Raw genomic sequence first — 25,612 nt, forward strand, 5'->3', positions numbered from 1 at the left:
ATTCCCCTTCATCGTGGAGGGGAAGGAACAAGGATCTTCGTGGCTGATCCATTGTTCACGCGTTAGACTCTGAAGAATAGTTCGGCATCTTTTAAGTAGCAGAAAAGCGCTGCTACTTTCGCTGGTTCGTCGCTTAAGATATCTCGCACGCTCCCGCTGATTTCATAAAGATTTCACAGATCGTCGTAATTTGGGCAATTTTTTCATGGAAATAATAATTCTCAAAAACCCACATAATCTATCATACTGAAATGTCTTCACATATTTCATAATGCGTTTAAAATGTTTTCACAAAATCAAAAGTTTTCACAATAAGCCAAAATGAAAACGAAATGAAGACATATCTTCAAACGAAGCATCTCTGGTGCCTATAAAAATTTACCAGAATTTACCTCAAAAATATAAATTTAAATTAAAATTAAATTATATTCGTTTCTGGAGTAGAATGTCATATTCACTAATTATTTCTCTAAGTGTAGCCTCCATTGAAAATCGCAACTCACAGCTCATTGAAAAAGTACGAGTTGACATTGCTGTCAGTCTTTCAAAACAACAACTCGGAGAAGTAAACACGAGCTTCTCGTCGGTAATCACGTTTTGTGCATTTCGTACACTTGGGAGATACAAAAAATCCATTCCGCCTCAAACTTTTCATAGTTTTGTGAACATATTACAAGGCTAACATGGTAAGTAGTATAATTTCTGAATATATCACCTTTTTATAAAATTTATTCATTGTAACCTTTCGTTCATTCGCTCTACTACGCACCAGGTCAAAAAGAAGTTCATCGACAAGAAAAAAGCCGTCACGTTTCGGCTGGTCAACCGTAGCCAGCAGGATCCTTTGTTCGTGGATGAAAACGCCCCACAGCATGTACTTGTCCCGGTGTCGGCTCCTGGTAAAGACGACCCGCGAGCTTCGGGTGCTGCTTCCCGTGCATCCACTTCTGCAGGCCAGGTAAAAAAGCCACGGCGAATAGGGTTTGGAAGATGTATCATTGTTCATACTAACGGTTTGTTTCAGGTGGATCCAACCAAACGGCGTGATGTACAGGCGAAATTCGGCATCTACTTTGATGACGATTACGATTATCTGCAGCATTTACGGGAGCCTGGCCGAAACGAAGTGTACTGGGAACCGGTTCAACCCACCAAAACGGCTGGTGCAGAGAAAGTTAGCATTAAGCTGCCCAGCTCGGTGTTCGCATCCGAGGTCGAGGAAGAAGAGGGTCTTATGAAAAAGAAGGCACAACAAAGACCGGGACCCCGTCCGGATTGGGATCCGGATGTGGTGGCAGCCCTGGACGACGATTTTGACTATGAAGACCCTGAAAACCAACTGGATGATGACTTCATGGACCAAGCCATGGGTGGGGATGCAGATGGGGATGATTATTTCGACGAGGAAGATGAATGCAGCGATGTGGACTCCAATGAGGCAGGAATGTACGATGATGAGGAGCGGGACGGTTTGGGTCCGCTGGACTTCGACCGGGAAGAAACAAAGTCGAGATTCACAGAATACTCGATCAGCAGTAGTGTTATCAGAAGAAACGAACAGTTGAGTTTGCTGGACGATCGATTTGAAAAGTTCTACGAGCAGTACAATGATCCCGAGCTGGGAGCGCTGGAATGTGAAGATATCGAGGGTCACATCGACATAGATGATGACGTGTTGCTGCAGTATGCGGAAAAATATCGGAAGGAGCGCGACGAGAAGTACGACGTTGCGTATGATAAGCAGTGGGACAAGGAGAGGTGAGTACATTGTTTTCGGAATTACAATTGTTTGAATTCGCGGAACTACAATAAAGCAAAGCAAATTCCGACAATTCTAAACTGCGTGCGTGCGAGGAGTGATTATGTGCAATCAGTTCTTGTATTTGAAAGGATGAACGTTATATCACTGTGATATGTTCTTTTTTCGGTGCTGACCCGCTCTGCCAGCATAGCTTTACCGACAACGCGAGCTGCTTTCGAATGAGAGAGATAAACGAGCATGCTGCCGCGAACAATTAGTTTATTCAAATAATTAGAATTATGAATTAAAAATAGATTGAATTCTACCATGTTTTACATTTGTCAAATAGATTCAGTTACAATGTCTCGTGAAGATCTGGCCCAACAGCTGCCATTACAGCTGGGATGTCGTAGAATGGCATACGCAGAATAATATTGATTTTATTGAAAAAAAGTATGAATGCAACAAGTTGATTTTCGTCTCATCGAAAAACATTGGACATTGTCGAGCGTGAATTAAGGAAATGTGGCAAAACAATCAGAAAACCATCTGACCATCTGGAAAAGCGGTAGAAAAAATATTACAGATACGATTGACGACGGTCACTATGCAGAAACTGAAGGGAGGTATTCAGCGAAAAGTACGAAAGCTCATCAGAAAAGCAGAATATACTTCTTGTATTCTTGTACTTGATTCTGTACTTTATTTTCTAATGGAGAAAGGTCTAGAACTTTAAAAAAAAATATTGTTTTTGCATATTTCTGATGTGCAAGTCATTCCAGAACATACACTAGAAACGACTTTTCGAAAATACCATTATTTATCGAGTTATTTTATTTATTTATTATTTCATCCAACGTTATATAGTCTAAATGAAGAGTACTGAATTCTAATTTCTTAGTAGCCTTGTGCGAAACTGAGCAGAGTTCTCACTGAAATCATACAGATAAAACACGGTATTAAAATGACGCATGATTGCTCGTATTGGTTCATTACCACTGTAGTCCTGTCTCCATCGTGGCAGGCGGCAGAATTCGAAGGTCCTAAGTGCGTAGCCAGGAACGTTTATGTCCACTAGGGCCAGGAGGTCGGCGTTTAGCAGCTTAGCAGCAAAAACAGCTTTCGCATTCTTCCTCTTTTGTTCTAGTGTTTCCAGTCCTAGCAAATTGCATCTGTCCTGATAGGGCGGCAAGTTGACCGGATCGTTCCACGGCAAGTTGCGAAGCGCAAATCTCACGAATTTACGCTGAATGACCTCTATGCGATCGATTACGGCACTGTGAAACGAATCCAATAAAACCAAGCTGTCGTCGTGCCTTCGCAATTACTTCTGAATGATGGTTTCTGAATGTTAAGCTCGAGTCCAAAATAATTCCAAGATCGTACACCGTCAGCACGTTAAGGGTGTTCCATTGATAACATATTCGAATTGCAGAGAGACTTCCTTGCGATGGAAGCTATTGACGTTGCACTTTGGAACGCGGAGGGTTATGTTGTTGGCACGGCACCATAATGCAAACTTGTCCAGTAGCTCCTGAAGCCGGTGACAATCATCTTCGTTATCAACGATCACGAAAATTTTTGTGTCGTCAGCGTATATCAGAATAACATCCATACCTCTCACGCAGAGATCACGAGTTCAATTCTCACTCCCGACATTCTTCCAAAAATGGAAGTTAAAGTGACGAACCAGCCGAAATGTGTTGAAAATCACTATAATAGAGAGAGCGTTTATCAGAAAGCACTCGTTCTCCAGAAGTAAAGTTCCGTCATTCATGTAGAGCGAGAATAGCAGAGGGCCAAGATTGGTTCCCTGAGGCACTCCTGAGGGATTACAGAACCAGTCTGAAGTTGATGATCCAACCTTGACCGCGAGAGCTCTATCACAGAGATACGACTCAAGCCATTGAACAAAATCTTCAGACGAGCCCATTTTACGCAGTTTACGTAAAAGAATTGAGTGGTCAACCCGATCAAAAGCTGCTTTCAAGTTGGTGTAGATTGTGTCCACTTGTTTGCGCTGACCAATATTTCTGAGACAGATCCATGTAAACTCAGTAACATTTGTGGTTACACTCCTTCCGGGATAGAAACCATGCTGGTTTGAAGAAATGTGTCCTTTTGTTCTGTTAAACAGTTGGAAACGATGATCTCCAGCAATTTTGAACATGCACAAAGAGACGTAATTCCACGGTAACATCTGACATCTGTTTTGTTTCCCTTCTTGTGGACAGGAAACATGTAAGAAGATTTCCAGTCAGTCGGGAATTTGGCCAACGACATGGACAAGTATATGCGCAGCAGTGGCTTGGACAGAGCATTTTTTAATAACACATGCAGGTATTCCATCTGGGTCGCGACTATTCGATGATTTTAGTTTCTTTACAGCTTTTACGAATTCTTCAGTTGAGACCTCAAACGTATCCAGCTCAATCACCTCATATGGAGTGATGTGGAGTAGGTCTGCGGAATCTTAATTCGCTGGTGCAACTTCAAAAATAGAGCGGAAGAATTCGGCGAAATGTTCACACTTCTCTGAACTAGTGTATGCAACTTTTTGATTCAGTGATAAGGAGATTGGAAGTCCAGTCTCCTTTCGTTTTGAATTTACAAAATTCCAGAATGATTTTGGATTTCGTTTGAGGTTCCTTTCGATTGATCTGGAGCAGGGGTTCTTAAACTGTTTTGGGCAATAGACCCTTTTTTCCAGAATGAAGTAATTTTTTTTCTCATTCATACATAATTCTTACCAATCTGAAAACTATGCGGTTGATAAAATGAGAAAACTTGACATTATTTTCTCATTGAAATTGAACAAAATAAATGTATACATGAACTTCAGTAATTATCAAGTGTAACTAAGGATTGTTCATACAAATTACTTACAAATACTAAAGTAGGTAATTAATTTTTGAAACTCACTTTAAAATCGCAAAGTAAACATAAAAATATGTTCCCGAAAGACGCATTCAAAAACTATGGGTGGGTTATACCTAAAATACAATCGCAAGGTTGACGTAGGACTACCGTTGGCTTAGTAGTCATTTGTGTATTGATTAAATTATTGATTAAACCAGTGATTACATTTCTCGTGGACTTCCAAAATATGTGAACGCCAGAATGGCTGACCGATCAATGTATTTTACATTTCCCTCTGAATTTATTGCATCTGGAGTCTGCACATATCCCGAGGGTAAAGATGCATGCGGGTACAAAAGTACCCTAATATTTTGTAGCTTATTTTACTGCGCGTTTTTGTGAGTTTAAGTACTAGTTGTTTCAGGTATGTTCACGAGTCTACTTATTCATAAACTTGCATATAGTCACTATTGTATAGAAAATTTGCATTAGACACCAATCAGCGTAAAAAACGAAACAAAGAAAACTGAATATTCATAATTTTCGGAGACATATATGTGACCGCTACATGTTGATTCGTTGAGGCTGACTTCACAATCGAATTCCAATAGGAGAGGTAACCGCTCACCTGTTGCTGACTTGGCTTTTTGCATTGTTGATTTCCCTTTTGGTTCGCCAATTTTTCGCCAAACTTCCTCGGATATAATTGTTGTGTCCGATGCAGTGTCTAATGGCGGGTTTACATTAGGAAAATCTATAGCTATAGATGGATTTATTCACGCGCAAATAGATGTAAACGGGTGAGAATATATATGATACATTTCTTCCAGGTATATATATATAACCACTTTCAATAGAATAAATTCAGGCATATGTAAACGCTGGTGAATTTCTCACTGGTGAGAAATCGCCAAAGTTGGATGCAGTTCTACTTGAGGTGAATAAATTCACCGAGAATATTAATATATTCATTATAGAAGTTCGCGCTAGTGTAAACGGTTGATGCGATTTCTATAAATCTCATCATCTTTCTTCACATGAATATATCCCTAGTCTAAACCCACCTTAGTGCTCCCGTGGCCGAGTGGTTAGCGTCATAACTAACATGCCGGGTGTTCGGGTTCGATTCCCGTTCTGGTCGGGGGAATTTTTCGTCAAAGAAATTTCCTCCGACTTGCACTGTGATCACGCGTATTCTAGAGCTTGCCACTCAGAATGCATTCAAGGCGTGTTATTTGGCATAGAAATCTCGGCTAAGTTCTAATAAAAATGACGCAAGTAATACTACGTTGAGACGGCGAAGTTCCTCTAGGAACGTTAGTGCCATTGAAGAAGAAGAAGAAACCCACCCTAATTGTAGACGCGTTGATACTCCGTTAATTTTTATCAACACATAACGACGTTTACCTCGAACGCAGTCGACGGATTATGTGATGCTGTTGGTATAGTGTTTCTCGTTCCGTTGACTTGGCTTCTTCAAAGATCGTTTCGCGCTAGAACAGTACCCTTCCTTATGCCCCAGCTGCTTGCATTCTGTACATCGCTGGTTCCGAAATTTACAATACTTGGAGTAATGCATCGCTCCGCAGTTCCAACACGGAGTTTTGGGACCAGATGATCTATGGAAATTGCGTTGGGGATGATTTTCAGTTTGTTCACTGGAGTGCTGTCGCCTTGTTAGATTTCGATACGCTGGATTTCTTTTGGTTGCATGAACTTGACCTCCTACGCCTTCTATCATTGCTGCATCATTTTTTAAATTGATTATTCGCTGACATTCTTCCATTAAAGACTCTAATGTGACATCACTATTATCCTCAATTCTGGTTAACAATCTTGTTCTTGTTTCTGCATCGCACTCTATTTTTAACCCGCACACGAAGATCAGGCATTTAAATTGCTCTTTCGATAATTTCGAAAGCTCGAACTCCACACACATTTTATTTACTCGACAACCGTAGGTAACATAATCTTCGAGGGATATTTTTGTGACAGTAAGAGCAGAATATCGCTTCTTGACTGCTGATTCTCTGCTTCCAAATAGTGCTTTCAATTTGCTTATCGTATCTGCAAACGTAAAATCTTTCGGTGCACTCGGCAGAATAAAACTGATGTATCTGTAATTTTCGTTTGTTCCTAGCCGCCATAGAAGTAACCTGACTTTAGCTCCATCGTCTATTCGCGCAGCATCTTTCGCAAAAAGATCTTCATACCTGGCATACCAAGCGGCGAAAGTACTGTGATTTTCGGGATCATATAGAAATTCCTTTATGTTCGCTGCTAGTGAATCTAAAATAACCTCTGTATTCGGGGGAACGTTTACTTGAATTGATGACATGGCGTTCCGCAATAAAAGTTCTTGTTGTTGCATGAAACCTTGTTGATACTGGCTCGATTCTTGTTGTTGCTGAAGAAGTTGGTTTGTGACAGCTTGTTGCTGTCTTAGTTGTTGTAGAATTTGCACGATGATTGCATCGGTAGAAACAGGCTGCTGGAAGGTTGGACCCTGTGGAGGTGAAAAGTGTGATGGTATCCCATGATGATGTTGTTGTTGTTGCTGCTGCTGCTGCTGCTGCTGTGTTGGGTGTCCATTTTGTTGAGGAATGAAACCGGGTGCATTGATTCCCGCATTTTGCTCCACGCGCTGCTGTTCCTCCATTGTGCTGAATGAGCGTTTAATTCTCTTCCGCGGCGGGGATTATAGTAAAATCGCGATCGTCTCGCGAACTAACTAACGAATTTTAACACGCGAACTCGTCGCCACTGTTGTATTTTCCAAGTAATGTAACTACAAGGCGTAAATGGAATATACAAATTAAAACTTTATTAAATCGTAAAACACACTTCATTCTTCTTAGACGTAGACTATATATTTCTTGACAACTCCTCTTTTGTTCCACACGACGTCATCCCAAATGACAGACGAAGCTGTCATGGAGAGTCCAATGGTAAATTTCTGTTAGGGTGACCACTTGTCCCCAACATACATAGTTCTTCGTTCGATCACGGCAGTTTCTTGGGTGGCCGGTTCGACGGAACACATTGAGCAATTGCTAGACGAACATATGTGGACCGCAGTATCAATATCGAGGCAGTTCAGGACAGAGGACCAGTCAATTTGATTTAACACAATAGACAATTGTGTGAAATCGGTTTTTGCGAAGTTATACCCCCGAAGGTCGAAGATATCATTAGTATAACGTGTGGGAGAGCTGCAGTTTAAGGTGACCATGAACGGCGGGTGGCATTCATCGATTGCAATGAGCGGGTCGTTCATACTGTCAAGCGTAAAAGCACCGTCTATTACTTAACTGACAAGTGAAATGTCCAAAATGTTTCCGTATCGTTTAGGAAAACTGTTAAGTTGCCGCATATTGCAAGAGATAGCAACGTCTAGTGTGCAAAATGCGTTATCCGAACTGATCCATTTTAACCCTGTCAAGTTATAGACACCAAAAACAATGATCATATCTTCTGCGTTAGTCCTGGATGCGACTGACTCCAAACAATCAGTATGACGCCTCATAACCTGCATGTCGCCCGATTTATCCGGTAGGGTGTATATGACACCAACAACAATTTTGCTATTTCCTGTGGAAATACCAAGTTAAAGTAATTTCAGTAATGCGGTATATAATTTAGTAAGGCTATAACAACTAACTTCAATCGCGTTTTTCTCAAAACTAGTTTTTAAAAAAACACGTTTTTGATTTGTCCGAGGTTCATGCGATAGCGGCATCTTTACTGATTCAGAATCTGTTCGATTTTTCAGGTGACCAGAAGGGCTGGGTACTTCAAAAAATTATCCTGGTACCCGTAAAGTTTGCCCGTACACTAGTTCAGCTGGAGAGCAGTTTAAGTCCTCTTTGAATGTGGTTCTCAAACCCAGCAGGATTAAGGGAAGACGGAAGAACCATTTCTTTGCGTCTACACACATGATTGCTTCCTTCAGTTTACGGTGGAAGCGTTCGACCATCCCATTTGCTTGTGGGTGGTACGCGGTTGTTCGAGTATGATTTGTTCCAAGTATAGACGCTAATTCGCTGAATAATTCCGACTCGAATTGGCGGCCTTGATCCGTTGTGATGAATTCAGGGCAGCCAAATCGGGAGATCCACTGAGGGTAGAGTGCCATTGATACATTATATGCTGTCATGTCCACCAGTGGAATTGCTTCGGGCCATCTGGTAAATCGATCTACAATGGTGAGAAGGTAAACGTGACCGTTAGATGGTGGTAGTGGGCCCACTAAATCAATGTGGATATGATTGAAACGACACTTAGGCAAACCGAACGAAGCAAGAGGCGAGGTTATGTGACGTTGAACTTTTGATTTCTGGCATGCTACACAATTTCTCACGAACTCGGCGACATCTCTGTTGATTCTTGGCCATACGAATCTACTTGATAAAAACTTACGAGTTTCTCGTATGCCAGGATGGGCAATGTCATGGAAGTGCTTCATAATTAGGTGACGATGTGGCTCTGGGACATATGGACGTGCGAAGCCATTTACCGAGACATCGCAGTATAGGGGTTTCGAACACGACTGCAAGGTAACTTGTTTCAGATGTAACGAAGAACTATTCGATGTGAGTAACCTCTGTAGTTCTGCATCGATATCTTGGTCCAGCGCAATGGTTCGATAATCAATCGGCGAAGGAGAACTGATGGTATCAACTCTAAACAGCGTATCGGCAACCACGTTGTGCCTCTCACTAGTATGTTTGATATCGGTGGTAAATTGGGAAATATACTGCAACGCTCTCTCTTCGTGGGGTAAACGACAAGCAGAATTCGAAGTCATGGCATTCGTTAAAGGATTATGATCGGTGAATATCGTAAATCGGCTCCCCTCCAACAGATGTCTAAAGTATCTTACGGCCATCTTCATGGCTATCAACTCCCGTCAAAAAGCAGAATAATTGCGTTGACTCGATGAAAATTTCTCCGAATAGAAACCTAGCGGCTGCCAAGCCCCATCGACAATTTGCTGCAGAACTGCTCCGGCTGAGGTGTTTGAAGCATCCACGAGTAGGCCCAAAGGTTTCTCTGGATTTGGATAGTAGAGTAGTGTTGCTTCTGCTAGTGCTTTTTTACAGCTTTCGAACGCTTTTAATGCTGGTTCGATCCAGTGATTTTTTCTGGAATCATTCTTCTTGTTACCTGTGATGAGACATCTTAGCGCTGCTTGCATATCGGTCGCTTGACGGACGAACCGTTTGTATCCATTTACAAATGCAAGAAATCGCCGAAGGTCCTTAATCGTCGTTGGTCGAGTAAAACCTAATACAGCTGCCACCCTGCTGGGTAACGGTTTTACACCATCCTTCCGATGAACTCGACTTCTGATTTCGCAAATTTACATTTAGGTAGGTTTATTACCATGCCGTTTGAGCGAAGCCAATCGAACACTATTCGCATCTGTTGATGATGCTCTTCGATAGAAGACGATGCTATGCATATATCATCAATAAAGACGACAACAAAAACTAGATCGCCGAATAGTTTATGCATAAATCTTTGGAATGTTTGACTTGCATTACACAGGCCAAACTGCATCCTAGAAAATTCAAACAGTCCAAATGGTGTTATAATGGCCGTTTTTGGTATATCTTCTTCCTCTACGGGTATCTGGTGTTAAGCCCGTTCAAGGTCTGAATATTGACTTACCGTGGAATGAGTTTAGTAGATCGTGGACGTGTGGAACAGGATAGCGATCTGGGATCGTCACGTGATTCAACCTGCGATAATCGCCGACGAAGCGCAGTTGTCCAGATTTCTTGGGGACGCAATGCAACGGGCTAGCCCATGAGCTACTGGAGCGACGACAAATGCCCAGATCCGTCATCGTTTGAAATTCCTGTTTAGCGAGTAACAGCTTATCTGGCGACATCCTACGTGCTTTACAGGCGGTCGGGGGGCCTTTTGTCACAATATGGTGCGTAACATCATGGCGAACTTCTGTGCGTAACATCGATGGACGTGTTATGATTTGAAATTCTTCAAGCAAAGGCCGAAATGGATGATCATAGTTAATTGTTGTAACATCGTGAAGGAACGTTTTTACCACCCCGTCTGTGGACTTTAACTTTGTTGTTCCATCGATGATGGTACGGTGCTTGAGATCTACCATTAGACTGAAATGGGACAGGAAATCTGTCCCTATTATGGCGGTACTAACGTCTGCAACGAGAAAGATCCACGAAAATCTTCTGCGGAGTCCAAGATCCACGTACAGGAAACGTGTGTCGAAAGTTGGAATGTTCGTACTATTTGGAGCGTGCAGTAGGAACGGGATCGGTGGTTTAGTCTTATCTCTTCTGGTGGCAGTAGGATCGAAACATCTGAGCTTATCATTAAAAGCACACGGCTCGCGGCACTGGTGAGCATTAATACCGTACTTCTTGTGGTACCAGCAGATTGAATCGTCGAAATTCTGTTTCACCCGTGACGACGATCTGCTTCGAATGTTTCGGTTTTTATCTAGTCCTTTGAGCTTTCGAATTTCAGATGTGAGGTAAGCGATTTGTTCACCGAGTTCCTCCTGTGTCGGAGATGGTGCTTGCAATGTAGTTACTGCTACGTGTGAGCCGGAAGAATCTACCATCTTATCTGCCATTTCGGCCAATTTGGCAAGCGTGCCATCGTGAATCGTCAATACGGTCCTTACGTTTGCAGGAAGACGCTGCAGGAACAACATTTTCATGAGCCCATCGTCTACATTTAGCCCAGAGGCCAGATCCTGCATCCGGGCTAGAAGGTGCGTCGGCTTCATATCGCCTAGATCGCAGGAGTTCAATAATTTTTCCATTTACGCGATTATTTACGTCGGGGTCACCAATGTGGTGGACCGATTTGGGCGGATACGGAATCCGAATAAAAATGCAACTTTCGCTTTTCGAATTATATATATATATATATATATATATATATATATATATATATATATATATATATATATTTCGATAAACGCGAAGTGTGACTATACGTTCGGGATACTTTTCTCTTATGGCTTTTTTCCCTGACAGTTCTCTCTCTGTTGGTGTGAGTGGCAACCAGGGGTGTGCCAATCTCCACAACTCCTATACTCGCGCATAGGTCTATGAGACCGAGAAATCAATAATTGGTTCATTTCTCAAAAAATATCTACACTACGACTTTGCAATTCTCTCTAGCTTCGTTATTCGTCGTTCGTCATCGTTTAGCGTATCACTTTCGGTCTGAGACACCTACGCGAGTACAGGAGTAACTTTTTTGGACAAGTGACTTCTTTCCTATTTTCGAATATTGTTCAATGAAGTGTATAAAATAATGTTAGTGGCAGAGATCGAAATGCTCGCTGATTTGAGCTTGAGCTTGAGCTTGGTTAGACTGTACAATTCGTAGTTGCTCTCCGTGATTGACCTGAACCAACCAAATTGCCAAAGAACCCACAGAATGACGCTTGGGACTAGCAAATCATTCTCGTTGTGCAATTTTCGGTGATTCGAGCTTTGAATGGTCAATAACGACGCCGGCCACGTCCTTACAGTCACCAGGGAAAGGGAAGGAATGTTAGTATGATATTCGCCGCCCGAAGGCCAGAAGGGTCGCCTCTATAGCGTGGTTCCCTAGCGGTTATCATGGAAGGGATAGTGGTTAGTGGGAAAGATATGAATCAGGATTCACTGTGGTAAGTGATGTGATTGTGTGAACACGAACTATCGACCACACAACAAAACGGAATTGTTTATCAAAGTCCAATTACGATGTCGGAGAACTAACTGTGGGAAACCTGAGAAGGTAACCGAGAGACCGAGAGATCTCTAAAATCAATAAGACCGGAAATATATATTGTACATTGTTATTCATCGCACCTATTCTTCATTGAACTCCATTTGTGATCGCGGAGTCCTTTTTTGAAGACCTGAGAAGGTAACAGAGAGAACTCCTCTTAAATCACTTGAACCGGAGCATATTATTTATCGAATTCCAATCGCGATGTATGCATTAAACTATAAAAACCATGAAATTTAAAAAAATCCGATTTTAGAGTTTGAATATCATATTTTTAATTTTTCGGATTTTATATTATTGAATTTGAAAATTTTGGAATTCATAGCCTACACGGTTCTGTCACCATCGCTCTCTCACCAAAGACAACATCTGCTCTCCTCCACCTTCACTCATCCCACGCCAAGCTCAACCGTAGACTGTTCGAAGTAGAGATGTGCCATCCGCTCAAGAGCTGTTCCGAAGAATCGACTCTTTGAAGTGAGTTGACGCGGAACAGCTCGTAAAAAAAATCAAACAGCTCTTCAGCTCACTTTGATGATGATGCAGGAGAGAAAAGAGCTGTAGAATTGAAGAGAGTGTGTGAGCTGTGAGATTCAAATGAACTGACCGTCTCTCGCTCTGCGTGTTATAACATCAGTTCAGTTTCATTTGTTCCTTGTCTTTTCAACAGTTATATTCGCGTTGACGGAATTGGGCTTTGTTTACCAGTTTAGGGGGCGCCAAAAATAATAAGTGACTTTCAGGCAGAATGAACACGTTTTTAAAATTAAAATTATGAATGAAAATTAACATCTGTGTATTAAATTAGTATTCTATTTCAATGAAAAACACTTTGTTTGTAGGTGGTGAAAATATCTCATAAGAAAATTCTTTTTGAAGACAATTTTATATTATAATGAAATTCTCAGTAAAAATGTCGGAAATGTATAGACAAATGGTTAAATAAGATTCAGGAATACGTGTTTTAAGTAATTTAATAACACGGTGTGAAAAAATTCATTTCAATTTTAACATTTTAAAAAACTGGCTTCGTGTCTTCTAATCTGATAATGATTACACTATCGAGTTTGGGACCCAAATTGAAAGTCGCCACCAGACGTCGTTACTGACAACTGAGCTGAAGAGCTGTTCATAAAGAACAGCTCTTTTAGATGAACTGAGCTGATCTGAGCTGTTCATCATGATGAGCTGGATTGCACACCTCTAGTTCGAAGTGCCGACCAAAGAATCACGGCAGACGGATCCTGCGAATGCGCGCAAAATCCACTGAACACATCTCCCTCAACTTCTCTCGTTATCAAATAAGCAACCGGGAGAAATGTTCTATAACATAACATACCTACTATATGTATCTTGATTCTTTGTACGTTTATTCTTCCATTGAACCGTTACCCAACGACAGAAGTATAAAGACAACCGGGAGAACATTTTTAAAACAAGCCGGATCGAGTTTATATTTTGTGATTTAAGCTGGAACAGCCTTACACTTCGTAGTTGCTCTCCGTGACTGAGCAGAACCAGCGAAGTTGCACAAAGAACACACCAACTTTATATTTTGTAATTTATTGAACATTTATTATTCCATATGCACCAATGCGACAACGAATAATCTCAACGAGAGCTCTATAAAGTCAACCGCGCGAGAAATCCATATAAACTTTATAATTCATGATTTATCGTGCGTTGATATTTCGGCATATACTGGCACGCGAAAGATCTCCATAATCGACCCTTAAAATGAACCGGGAGTAATCGCATATTTTAAACAAACGGGCGATAAAATTTCAATCCTATGCTTGTAGACGCGACACCGAAATACGATATTTGTAAACTTCCCACAAACAAAAAACACATTATTTCTACATAAATATTCCCACAACTACAGTACAACATATCTCCCTATCTGTGGGAAACCTGAGAAGGTAACCTAGAGACCGAGACCTCTAAAACCAATAAGATCAGAAATATACGCATCTTCTCCAACTATAATAAATCTATTCAGAGCAACTACCCCCCTTTTTCTGCACAGCGAACGTTTTACACAATCACTTCTATATTTACTATAAATTTTAATTCCACATCGCACGTAGAGCAACGGAAAATCATAACAATTGAAATAGTTTTACCTTTATTGAATAGTTTTTAATTTGGTAATTGAAAATACTTTTGCGTTCGCTTGCATAAATATTTCCAAATGCATGGTTCCCTCAGAACCACTGAACCCCATGCTCCCCTCAGAGCGGCGAGAATAGAGCATCAAATCCTCGGCTCCCACAAACACGTAAACATCAAACGAAATGAGATACAAAAAACCCATAGCACAACACTTGAAGAGAACGAGAGAATTAGAGGAGAATGCACCCAAAGGACCCTGCACACATTAACAAAGCTCATTCACCGAGCCAACGACTCCAAAAGCTCTCCCCGATCGGCACCTCAGACAGTCGACTACTAAGCCCAGCGTAAGATAGACAGAGATAGAAGAGAAGAAAACTTGTCCCCAGTGAAAAAGCGAGGATTACATAACCACCCAAAGTCTCCAAGATTCAATCGGGAGAACTGCATTCATCCCCTCACAACACCCTGCACTCACTCACAACCGCGGCAATACATACACAAGCCACACTTATACAAACGCAAAACTCTCAGCACTTTAACCTCTCTCGCTCTCCCATCTAAACAAAAATAAAGAGTTTAGAGATTTGGATGTTACAATCACACCACCATTTGAAAAAAAATGATTACGGAATAGAATAGAAAAACACTTATCTAGCATGCTTTAGCATTGCATTTCCTGTCAAATGGGACCACATTTTCTTTCCGATGATATTTCAATCACTTCTGATTTAGCTGCTAATCGACTCTATACACCGGTAACACAACAGACGAAGCTGGATCACATCGAAACATGTCGGAGGATAATGGCTCTTCACCAGATATATACACTTTTCACATTCATAGAAACAACGTTGGAAAACTAGCTATTGGTCACTATCATTCGTTATTGTTTTTAACACAATTCTAGCTGAAACCTCTGGACTTTTAAGAAAATAGTGCCGCCCATCACCGGAACTTCAACAAAATAAAAAAACACAGAGCAACCTATGTCCGTCTTCGATGGCTGCTCACGAGAAACTCTCTCGAAATGCTCGCCGATTTGAAACGAAAAACATCCGTTTTCACCCACAGGGAAAAATAGCTGAGAATATAGGAGGCGAGAGAATGTTATACGCTCGCTTCGATTCTCGCGAGAAACGCAAAGCCGATTTTTATTTTTCGGTGAGTTATGATTGCCGAAAAATGGTTTCGTTTTCAGTGACTCCTTGATGCCGATAATGGTTTTTCACTTCTTCAGTACAGCTGAAAAAATTGCATGAAAATATGTGGCAATATTGGGTTTCATCGTGAAGTGAACATGAGATGGATTAATATTTGTACAATTCAGACGCTGTCCAAATGCAAATCGTTTGAACGCTGTCCTAACAGATTAACGTTGGTAAAGTTAGCTATGATTTTTCGCTTCATATTTTCAGTACCAAATGAGAGACGAAAAACCATTCTCGTTGAACTTCCGAGAACGAGATTTTCCACATCTCTTTCTCTCTGAAAAAGAATTTTAGGTGAAAACGAAGAGACGAAAATATCAACAATACACGGTTCATCGAAAACTAGATTGATTGATTGAATATTTATCGTGCATCCGAGCGAGGATTTCGATCTCTGGTTAGTGGCGTGGAATATTTATTGAATATAATGCATCATTACCGGGCTATTTTTATTTGATTTTAGTCCTTTTGTCACCGGATTGAACGGATTCGTATATTATTCGTTGTTATGTTTATACGTGCAAAAAAAAAACAAATGTTTGGCTTTCGTATAGTTATTCGCTAAAAACAATGATCATACATATACACACTTGTGAAAGAAATGCACTTGTGGAAGAATTGTAAACTATAAACTAATCGGTGGTTTATGGTTACTTTACAGTTGCAGTTTCGGGAATATTTCTTTATAATATATGGGCTGAATAATATCGACAAGAAAACAAGTTCCTAGAAATCATTTTATATCATCTTTTTGCACCCCATCAAAAACAGGCATTAAATATTAGTTTACCAAGATCACAGAGGTAAAGAACATTATAAATATGAAAATTGAAATTCCAGAACCTTTATCATCTGGTAACTATCTATAAGATCGTTATACATTCTTCTTTTCGAAAAAAAGACCCGAAAAACACGCTACAACTTCATGAAATGTTAGAAACATGTTTGTCTCGAGCATGTAGTTATGATTTGTTCTGATTCTCACACCAATGAAACCACAATCGATTAATACGTTTTTATGTTATTTTCTAGCTCCTTATACTTTCATGATCTATATTCAGTTGCTTGAGATTGGGTAGACTATACAATTTGTAGTTACTCTCCGTGATTGACCTGAACAAACCAAATTGCACAAAGAACACACAAAAAACCTAGTTTTATTACAAACTACAACAAAAATATGGGAGCAGTATGAAAATGAAATTAATTCTCAGCCTGATCTTTTCGGGGAATTCCATCACACCCCTTAAGCGAAGCCGACACACAATCACCCACCTCCATTGCACCGAACACTCGAAAACAGAGAAAGACAAAACGGTGACTCACCAGAAGAGAACCAGTTATATTTAGGTACATTCAACCAGCTGATTCATTCGAAGTTCAACACACCGCCCGTTAACATGTCTGAGCTGCATCGAGCGGTGCGTGAAATTATTACCGAAAAGCGACCACATGTCGCAGTGGTCGATCTAATCGCGAACAATGCGCTCCATTGTGGCGCTCAAAACTCCGATGGTTTGACTCCGGTGGAATTGGCGGTGCTTCTGGAACCAGAAGGAACACTGGCCGGGACCATGTTGGAGGCCGAGTGTGTGTCTCTTTCACCGGTGGAAGCTTTCAAGAGGATCCTAGTGAGAGGAAATCTTTTCGTGGTTCAAATTTTGATGCGACAAATGGAGCGAAAATTGGGTAATGAAGCGGCGATAGATGAGCTGAGAATGGCATTTGCAGAGTTACAATCTCGCAACGTTGACCTATCGACAGACATTGTCAAATGGGCACAATATTTGCTCGTAGAGAGCGCTTATCAGCGGCCGATTTGTGATAAAATGGGGCCAGAGGAGAAGCAAGACAGATTGCGGCACTTGATTGAATGTATTGAGCTCGTGGAAAATTCATACGATAAAGATGACTTCAGCGATATGGACGGCCGATTTGTGTTGTTCACTCGACAAATATTCGAGCATGTATTCTTCTTGAAAAATGCCATCAAGGAGTTGCCTCTGATGCAGCTGCAGTTTTGTCTGGCAATTTTCCTGCGCGGAATCACCGGCGAGGCGGATGAGAATTGCGATATCTTCAATTTCATTGTTGATAAAGGTATTAATTTAGGCTAACATGTGTCGGTGGCATTTTTATCGAAAAAAAAATACTTTTCAGAGATCATTATTGGCTTCCTCAAAACGACAAAAATTGCTCTCAAAAACTTGGACAGCGTTGGCAAACTTTCCCCGCAAATGTACTTTAAGTGTATTCATATGTCTGAGAGGGAACCATCGCATTCACGAATCAACAAGCAAACCTTCGTTTCAATGCGGAAAGCATTGACCGATGATCCAGAGCTTCAAACTATTGCCCAAATCGGCCATTTTGATCTTCTCAATCCCTCGCAGATTGACACACTCGAAAAACATTGCACGAAATTGCAGAGCGATCAGCGATCGTTTCTCCACCGGAAGCGCTTCAAGCGCCTCCTCAAAACCTACTACACAGCGAAACAATTTTATTCGGTTCGAAAAATCATCGCCAGCATCGAGACGGTGGCGGATCTAAACCTAGAGGATCGGGCGTTTCTTCTCACTTCCGTTGGGGCGTTGAAACGATCCCTACAGATTATCGGCGAAGCCGTCAAAAGCTCCAAACAGACACCAAACATAACGAAGAAACTGGACTCGATTATGCACATCTTTTCTGCTCAATCTTTCGTCGAAATCACCAAAGATTTGCGGCAGTTTTTCAGCCACGGATACTCTCTCGCCAAGCGTAGATTGGATCAAGATTGTCCGCTCGAGCTGTTTCGATCGATACTCAACAATCTCAAACAGTCCGGCCCATGGATCACTTACGTGTTGTTTCTGGAGAATGTTCATGTGCTCCGGCTGTACCTGGGGCGGTTGTATCGATTGTCAAGCGTGGAACGAATGCGATCGTACGTAAAATTTATTGGGATGGAGTTCAAAGCCCGGCTGCAGTCCCGATACGAACCACAGGATGTGAATGAAGCGATCCTGTTGGTGGACTACTTGATCAAGGAATGCAACGATCCTCAGGAGGGACTTAAATTGAGACAGATATCTCGGCTGCTGACAATGCATAGCAATGCTTTGAAGAGTGACGTCGCATCAATTGGACAATTGATCGATCAGTTCTTTTTCTTGGAACTTTACATACGGCAGAGTGTGACTAGGGTCGAACATGTCCGGACGATTGTTGAGTACATGTTGAGGATCAGTAGACGAGTTCGAAGGTACACAAGTGCGGATAAGTCGATGATCATCATGGCTCCAAATCTTATTTTACAGCTGCGATTGAGCGAAACAAATGAAAAAAGGAAAATCCTACTGGATGAAATATGGCAACGATTGGTGAAGCAAAACGTGTCAGCAATTGAATCACTCAAACATCAAACGGTTGTAGGGAACGATCATTGCAGAGAGGAAACGTTCAAATTATTGAGTCAATTGGGAATAGCAATTGATAACATGGATTTTGTGGGAATGGTCGACCGTAGATTGACTAATAGGTACTATCAGAATCTGTTTGATCTCAACAATAAGTACCATGTTCTAAACGAGGTCATCAAAGATCGACGGGCCGGAGGTCAGTTGAGGGACCTCAAAGAAAAATTGAAGAAAATGAGAAAAAGTGATGAGGCATACTTCCAGAATCAATTTGAATACATAATTGATTCTATCAGAGGTATTGTTTCGAAGTACGGATATCCAGAAAACAAACTCTCGCTGCAGCTCTCAGCTACAGATCGTTATGCGCTGGAATATTATCTACTAGAGATTGGTGAGATTCTTTGCAGCTTAGGCGCTTTTCAGGATAACTTACAAACTTTGAAATTAGCAGTTCCGATGATAACCGGGCGTAATCTGAGAAATTACCTCGCTCATGATCGACTAACGTACGATATCCTGACTGAATCTTCATCGGTGATCGAAATGAATGCATTGTATATACTTGAAAATCCATTTAAATTATTCCGGAAACACACGACGTTCCAAAGTAATCGTGAGCATGGTTTTCATGACCTGTTTCGTAATAAACTAGCCTGGATCAACGCACAGCAAGAGCTCTTCAAAGCTATCGGAGCTTTTGATGTTTCACAAATCGCACAAATTGTTGCATCATGTCCGGTCAGCCTCTTGGGACGTGACACGCTCAATAAGGATGTGATTTCCATCGCACTGAACAATAACCCAACCATGTTCATCAACCATCTTTTAAACCAACCCGAAATTGATCGCAACTACTTCACGATATTCTTGGCACATTCAACCAACCATCGACTGAAGCAGCAGATAAATCATCTTCTAACGCAGCCACACCAATTTTGCTACGCCACAGCCATTCGATTCGAACTAGTCGATCAGATGATCGAGCTTCGTTCTCATCCCGAGGTCAACGCAAACCTTCACAACAAAGAGACCGAACAAATTCTCAGTCGATACGCGGTGAGCTCGATTCGGAGATTGATGAACACTCTGCCTACCGAGCAACTGCTTCGCGATAACCGTCTTCAAAATACCATCCTCCACTGGGCAGTCCTTCGAGGGGACGGGGATCTGGTTAGGGATGCCCTCTCACGTCACCGGACACTGATTGATGAACCCAATGTATTCAAAGAAACTCCCCTTGCACTGGCTGTTCGTTATGGTTACACAGATATTGTGCAACTACTATTGGAGACCGGAGCCAGTGTGACTTCGGGTGTTTATTCCCCATTATGGATTTCTACAACTCTCGGCAATTCGGTCTTAATTGGTTGGCTACTCAATGAAGCGACGGTAGTTAACATGGATAGTGACAGTCTATTGAACGCAGCTCTGGGGGCGAATAATTTGGAACTATTCAAAACGTTGCACGAAAAGTACAATTTGGAACTGCTGAGCAGTTACTCACTCCATAGGGCTATCCAGCAGGGACGAAAGCAGTTCATCTACTATATCCTGCAATCGTCCCAAGCATCCACGCTCATAAACTCGCTTGATTACTTAAGCTTCACCCCGCTGATGACGGCTGCCGCCTGTGGACGACTCGACATAGCGATGACTCTCCTACAGCATGGAGCGAATCCATCCTTCGTGAACGACTACGGCTATACGGCGTTACACAGTGCGGTGCACAGCGGTAATCGTCAAATTGTGGAAGCTCTCTTAGCCCAGCCAGGAAACAATCTAAACGCCCTGGCAGATGATAACGTCAGTGCGATCAGTCTTGCGATCTCTCAGAATGACACCAGGATGATACAGTTCCTGCTAACGAAGGGTGCCCGAATCATGACCCATCAGCTGATCCACGCGGCATACTTCAATCACTACCATATGGTACGCACGCTACTTGATCGCGACAGTAGCTTATTGAACGAAGCGGTCGATGTTGCGGGACGTAGTCTACTCGTATACGCAGTCATCGATGTGAACCTACCGATGGTTGAGTACCTACTCGCCAAAGATATCGACGTCAACAAGCGTACCCATGGTGATCTAACTGCGCTGCACATTGCTGCCAGCAAAAATCAACCCGAGCTATGTGATCGTCTTATTCAAGCCGGTTGTGATCGCGATGCGGTAGATGATGAAGGGCGTACTGCGCTAGTAATTGCTCTTCTACAGGAATTCCTCACCGTAGCAAACCTTCTCATAGAACGTGGTGTGAATTCTGATTGCGTACGTGGCTTCCGCTTCCGAGGCTCTCGAAACGCTACGCTACTGCACAAGTTTGCCCACGAGAATCGGGTCTTTATGGTACGACTGCTACTCGATCACCCTTATCGACTTGATCCGCGCGCAGCGGACGATAACGGAGATACTGCCCTTGATTACGCACGGGAACGAGCCAACGATCAAATAGTTGCGATGCTAAAGAGTCATCCATTAGCGACTTGACAGTTTTGTGTCTTCGTGTGAAAGAACCTTTAAAAAAATTTTAATGATCTGTCAATGCCAAAACGTTAGCCAAATCAACATTTTCATCATGGTGAAGTACACGAACGAGCAACGCTTGATAATTATTAAAAATTACTACCGAAATTCGGAGTCGGTGGTTGCAACTTCAAGAGTGCTTACTCCAATTTATGGCCGCCCTAAGCAACGAAAATATCGCAGCCGCAAGTGAATCCATCCGAAATTACCCTAATCAGTCAATTGCATGGCGTTCTCAAGAATTAGACATCTCCCAAACCTCATTGTGGCGTATTTTGCGAAATGATCTTGGGCTACAACCTTACAAGATCAAATTGGCTCAAGAACTGGCTAAATGACTTTGTCAAAAGCAAAATATGCGTTATTGGTCAGGTGCAAACCCACATGTGCTTCAAGAAACACCATTGCATCCTCTAAAAATTACCGTTCGGTGATCTGATGAGAACGACGAGAACGATCGTCATGTAACCGTCAATGGCCTCTTTCCTGTGATTTGGCGCCAAATTCGCAACATTCCGGTTGAAATGTGTGGTCGAGTAGTGGTAAATTGGGTCCAACGGATCGATTGCTGTAAACGGGCTCGTGGTGGTCATACGACCGAATTCGAAATTCATTCTTGAAATGTGAGTGTTTAACTACAACCAGAATAAATTTGAATTCAATATTTCAACAAAACTGTGTTTTATTAAAAAAATGTAAATGGATTATATCTGTGGTATAACCGCATGGTTGACGAAGGACTACCGTTGGTTTAGTAATCATTTGTTTGAAGTTGCATCGGAGTCAATTCTCAATAAATGGATGAATAAATATTTGGGGCGAAAGTGGATGTTTCTAAGCGTTACGTTTGAGGGACAAGGTTTTGAGTCTCAATAGCTTTTTGTCGACTGAACGAGAGACATAATTGTCACTTCATTCGATTGATAGAGTGTCTACGAGTTATATGCCTTGAAAGCAAACTATTGATAGAGTCGAATGAACTGAAAAAGTTTTAAGTCTCTATAATTCAAGACGACTATAAATAGGGATACCTACTTGAAATTTCATCTCAGTCATGATTAATATTTCTCATCTCAGTCATGATTAATATGCAAGTCACGGCTATCAAAACAAGATTATCGTTCGATTTGTGCACAGCTTGGTCGACAACTTGTATGTAGCGAAGGTAAAATATTCATCAAAAGAAGTAATCACGCAAAACTGGTGCAAAATGTTTTCTATACATAATACCTTGCTTGTCACTAATTCTCAAACTGTTTCTCCCCTTTGTGTGTGCTATAATTTGTATACCATTTCCAATAGACAAAATATCGGTTGCTTCCAGTCAGTCTACATAAACGATGTGCTCGCTCTTCCTTCCTCACAACACCCACTTCCGGTTTGAGAAATTAGTAATCATCGTTTGCCGGCGAGTGTCGAGCGGGAATGAATTGTCTTTCTGAAGTTTCATTGTACCCATAATAAATTATCGAAAGACGTTATCTAAACTTAATCACACTTGATTGAAAAAATTACAAAACATTTCGTTTCAAAGTAAAAAGAACTGGTATCAATTTGCTGAAAACAAAGTCCCTCGTGCTGTGTGTGATGTTTTTGGCGTCTGTGCAACGACTTTCGATGGTGTTTGCTTTGTTGCAGCTGTACCCCAAATTATAATGGTACATTTTTAGCAATCCAAGAAAAATTGGAGTATCGCCAGATACCTTTTGAAGTTTTTGGTTAAGTAAAATATTGAAATAATATTTTAAGTACAGCAGATAAAATATACCAATGCCGTTTGTGTGCACAAACAGGCTCTTGGTGACACCGTTCATCAGCGCTTCCCTTATGAACGAAATTAGCAACGCCACAGTAGCGATACCATGCTCCAAACGCTCTACAATTATAACTGGGTGGATTTCCGAGCTGGCACCTGCTTATATACAGATTTTTGTGATTTAAATATTTTACTTTCAAAGCACTTTTTGAGCTATCGAAACAAGTTTTTGAATCAATGAGTAACAAACATATAATGCGTAGACATTTTGTTTTTCGAATGAAGGGGTTCTCCTACCATTTCGTTCAGTTGTTTAGGAGGTATTGGCGCTTAAAATGTTGTTGTTCCGACGTAACGCTTTGGATTTCGAAACTTTGAACATATTCCCCAGTTCAGACACGAATACGTCAAAAGTTGACAAATCCCGCTATCAAGCAAAGCTGATATTCACACCGTTACTTTTACAGAATCCTACAACTGCAAGAAGTGTCCTCCGATGAGGAGGAAATGGTGGAGATGGTGGTTGAGGATGAAACCCAGAAGAAATGGGACTGCGAGAGTATCCTGTCCACCAACACCAACATCTACAACCACCCGAAGTTGATCGAGGAACCAAGGAAACAGAAGGTGGCTAAAATTAGCATTAATCCCAGAACCGGTTTGCCGATGAATGTACTCGGGGCGGACAGCGGCAAGCTGACAGTGAAGTCGTTGGCCAAATTGAATCAGGAGGAAAGGTAAGCATGAAAATTTCTTGCGAAACATTAACAAACCAATAAATGATTTATTTCTTGCATTTTCAGCACCCTCAAAGCCTCCGGCCCGAGATCGCTCTGCGAGGGAAGTGTGATCTCCACACTCAGTGTGCTGTCGATCCGACCGAAGGATGAAACGCAAGGCGAGAAACGCGAACGTAAGAAGTTGCTGAAGGAATATCGCGCCGAGCGCAGGATAGAACGTAAGGCCAACACGGATGCCTTCAAGGAAGTGAAAAAGCAGCAGGAAAAGGCTCAAGTGAACAAACGTGCGAATGCTGGCGTGAAAATTGTGTAATATATATTGGCCCCGTGTTTATGTTTTTTGTCTCTCCATTAAAAGTTTACTCCTGCGAAAGCTGAATGTATGTTTACTGATGCAAAATTTGAGAAAAAACAGATTTTATTGGTATTGTTGAGTGTTTTAGTGGATCCACTCAGTTGCTGGCAGTATCTCAAAAAGAAGGTATTCGCGTCAATGAAACTGATTATGCCATCAATTTTCTCGAGATAACCGCACCCGACCTAGAAAAGCACCCCCGCACCATGATACTGCCACCACCAGTAGCTTATTGAACGAAGCGGTCGATGTTGCGGGACATAGTCTACTCGTATACGCAGTCATCGATGCTTTTTGGATATTTTTATCAACAAGTTCCTGACCAGGTTTCGTTCAAACTCGTGCTTGTTGTTCGCGGCCGAAAAGCTAAAATTTACTTTCATCGCCCCAGATAACCTGTTTCCAGAACTCTATCGGCTTGTCGATGTATTTTTCTGAGGGAATTTGAGGCGTTTTTTTCCTCTATACTATAGTGACTTTCAACAGGAAATCTGGATTGTGCAGCGTACAGGAGCGGACGTGTACATTTTCGCTCCTTGTTAACATCATTTTCTTTGTGTTGTCTGGGCTTTGGAGTGTCATAATTTGCAAAATTAGTGATAAAATGATCTTCCTATTATGCTGAAATTGAAATCAGTAGAAGCTTGCTTGATTTTCGTGGATGGATAGTGCAAAAAGAGTGAATTAGCAATGAAATGAATTGGACGAAGCCATCATTTTACCTTGCTTGTGTTTGTGAAAGCCATATATATGTTGGGCTATTGATCGACGCGCTGTATTATTGTGTGGTGCTTTCGTTTCTTCAGCGCATGGAGAATATTTCTCGTGTTATTTTGCACAGCGAGAGCGCAGCGGTAATATCACTAGAGAAGGGAATGTAGACATGGTTGGAAGAAGCGGACGGCGGTGTCAGATAAGTTTTCCTTTCTTTCTCTCGCTTTTCTCTCTCACTTTCTCTCACATACAGTTTACAGCATTATTTTTAAAGATTTGAAGTGGGGTGTGTGTTTTCGGTTCTCCTGCATCGGTGTGTGCCTGATGCTCTCTGGTATTCAGGGATGCCAGGCGAACTTTTCGTATGTTTAAAACATGTTGCTACATAAGCATCAAAATTGTCGAACTTGTT

At 41.6% G+C, this 25,612-nt stretch overlaps 2 protein-coding genes across 2 annotated transcripts; both read left to right on the plus strand.

Moving 5' to 3' along the window:
- The first annotated feature begins 553 nt into the window (after positions 1-553).
- Positions 554-24,504, plus strand: LOC129768280 (protein LTV1 homolog). Its single transcript, XM_055769805.1, has 5 exons — positions 554-686; positions 773-958; positions 1,025-1,758; positions 23,859-24,128; positions 24,195-24,504. The coding sequence occupies exons 1-5, from the start codon at positions 684-686 to the stop codon at positions 24,442-24,444; spliced, it is 1,443 nt and encodes a 480-aa protein (XP_055625780.1). The 5' UTR covers positions 554-683; the 3' UTR covers positions 24,445-24,504.
- On the plus strand, positions 11,709-23,850 carry LOC129768279 (uncharacterized). Its single transcript, XM_055769804.1, has 2 exons — positions 11,709-17,805; positions 17,866-23,850. The coding sequence occupies exons 1-2, from the start codon at positions 17,106-17,108 to the stop codon at positions 21,597-21,599; spliced, it is 4,434 nt and encodes a 1,477-aa protein (XP_055625779.1). The 5' UTR covers positions 11,709-17,105; the 3' UTR covers positions 21,600-23,850.
- Positions 24,505-25,612: the final 1,108 nt, after the last annotated feature.

This window comes from Toxorhynchites rutilus, chromosome 2 (genome assembly GCF_029784135.1).
Source record: "Toxorhynchites rutilus septentrionalis strain SRP chromosome 2, ASM2978413v1, whole genome shotgun sequence".
NCBI lineage: Eukaryota > Metazoa > Arthropoda > Insecta > Diptera > Culicidae > Toxorhynchites > Toxorhynchites rutilus.

Bases quoted from the DNA above. Each gene is read 5' to 3' on its own strand.
- LOC129768280 (XM_055769805.1), top strand. The intron at 959-1,024 runs GTAAAAAAGCCA...GGTTTGTTTCAG, and splicing joins CATCCACTTCTGCAGGCCAG to GTGGATCCAACCAAACGGCG. The intron at 1,759-23,858 runs GTGAGTACATTG...TTACTTTTACAG, and splicing joins AAGCAGTGGGACAAGGAGAG to AATCCTACAACTGCAAGAAG.
- LOC129768279 (XM_055769804.1), top strand. From the start codon at position 17,106: ATGTCTGAGCTGCATCGAGCGGTGCGTGAAATTATTACCGAAAAGCGA. The intron at 17,806-17,865 runs GTATTAATTTAG...AATACTTTTCAG, and splicing joins CAATTTCATTGTTGATAAAG to AGATCATTATTGGCTTCCTC.